The sequence below is a fragment of the Orycteropus afer genome, unplaced genomic scaffold (genome assembly GCF_000298275.1).
Source record: "Orycteropus afer afer isolate SDZICR_OR568_19922 unplaced genomic scaffold, OryAfe1.0 scaffold00101, whole genome shotgun sequence".
In the NCBI taxonomy this organism is placed as follows: Eukaryota; Metazoa; Chordata; class Mammalia; order Tubulidentata; family Orycteropodidae; genus Orycteropus; species Orycteropus afer.
In genome coordinates, this window is record NW_006921688.1 from 543290 (window position 1) to 544062 (window position 773).

Here is a 773-nt window from a genome sequence, read left to right on the forward strand (position 1 = left end):
TTTTAGAATGGGATCTCACTAAATAGCACAGTATGTAATAACTATACATTTCATATATTTAACTGATAATTAATATTTCTTCTATTTAGCTAGCAAGCAATTTCTGAGTCATACTTCCTCCAAGAAAGAGCAAGAATCATGTGTGAAGAAGAAGTCTGCTGTAGGAAGTCAGAAATCCAATAAGAGTAGACCTGGCAGTGCTGTATTAGACATTAGTCAGACTATTATGGATGATGAAATTATCAATATGCCCACTATAGAAGAAAGTCCTAGCACACCACAGCAGGTATGTTTACCTATATAAGGTTTACCTATATAAGGAAGCATGCAATTTTATTGTTCCTAAAATGTAATATAAAATAAACTAACCCTCTTATCAAAAATTGTCAATGTATAATACTTTCTTTATTCAGTGCCTCCAATGTAAAGCCAGAACTGAAGAATAAAATGTTATTGAAAAATCTTCTGTTCCAAGAACTTTATATATATGGTAGATTTACTCTGCACACCAACTTTTCAATGGGCAGCCAAACATTTAACCATAACATCACTAAAGCTCCTTGAAAAGAAAATAGATGGCAGAAAGAAATATAACGGTAATTACAATAAAGACAAATTGATTAATCTACTTAAAATATAAGAATTGATGGAGTTCCAGCAAGATGGCGGACCAGGCAGAAGGACTGCACAGACGCTTTTCAACAAAGAAAAGGGAAACCAATTAACACAGACACAGAAGATAATCTTGGACCCCTGAGCCTTGAAGGGAAGGA

General features: G+C 33.8%; 1 protein-coding gene across 1 annotated transcript in view; it reads left to right on the forward strand.

Moving 5' to 3' along the window:
• Positions 1-773, forward strand: part of ADGB (androglobin) — a 315129-nt gene that overhangs the window by 227429 nt on the left and 86927 nt on the right. Inside the window, exon 27 of the mRNA XM_007943219.1 lies at positions 90-286. Coding sequence (XP_007941410.1) covers positions 90-286 — 197 coding nt within the window. The remainder of the gene's footprint in view (positions 1-89; positions 287-773) is intronic.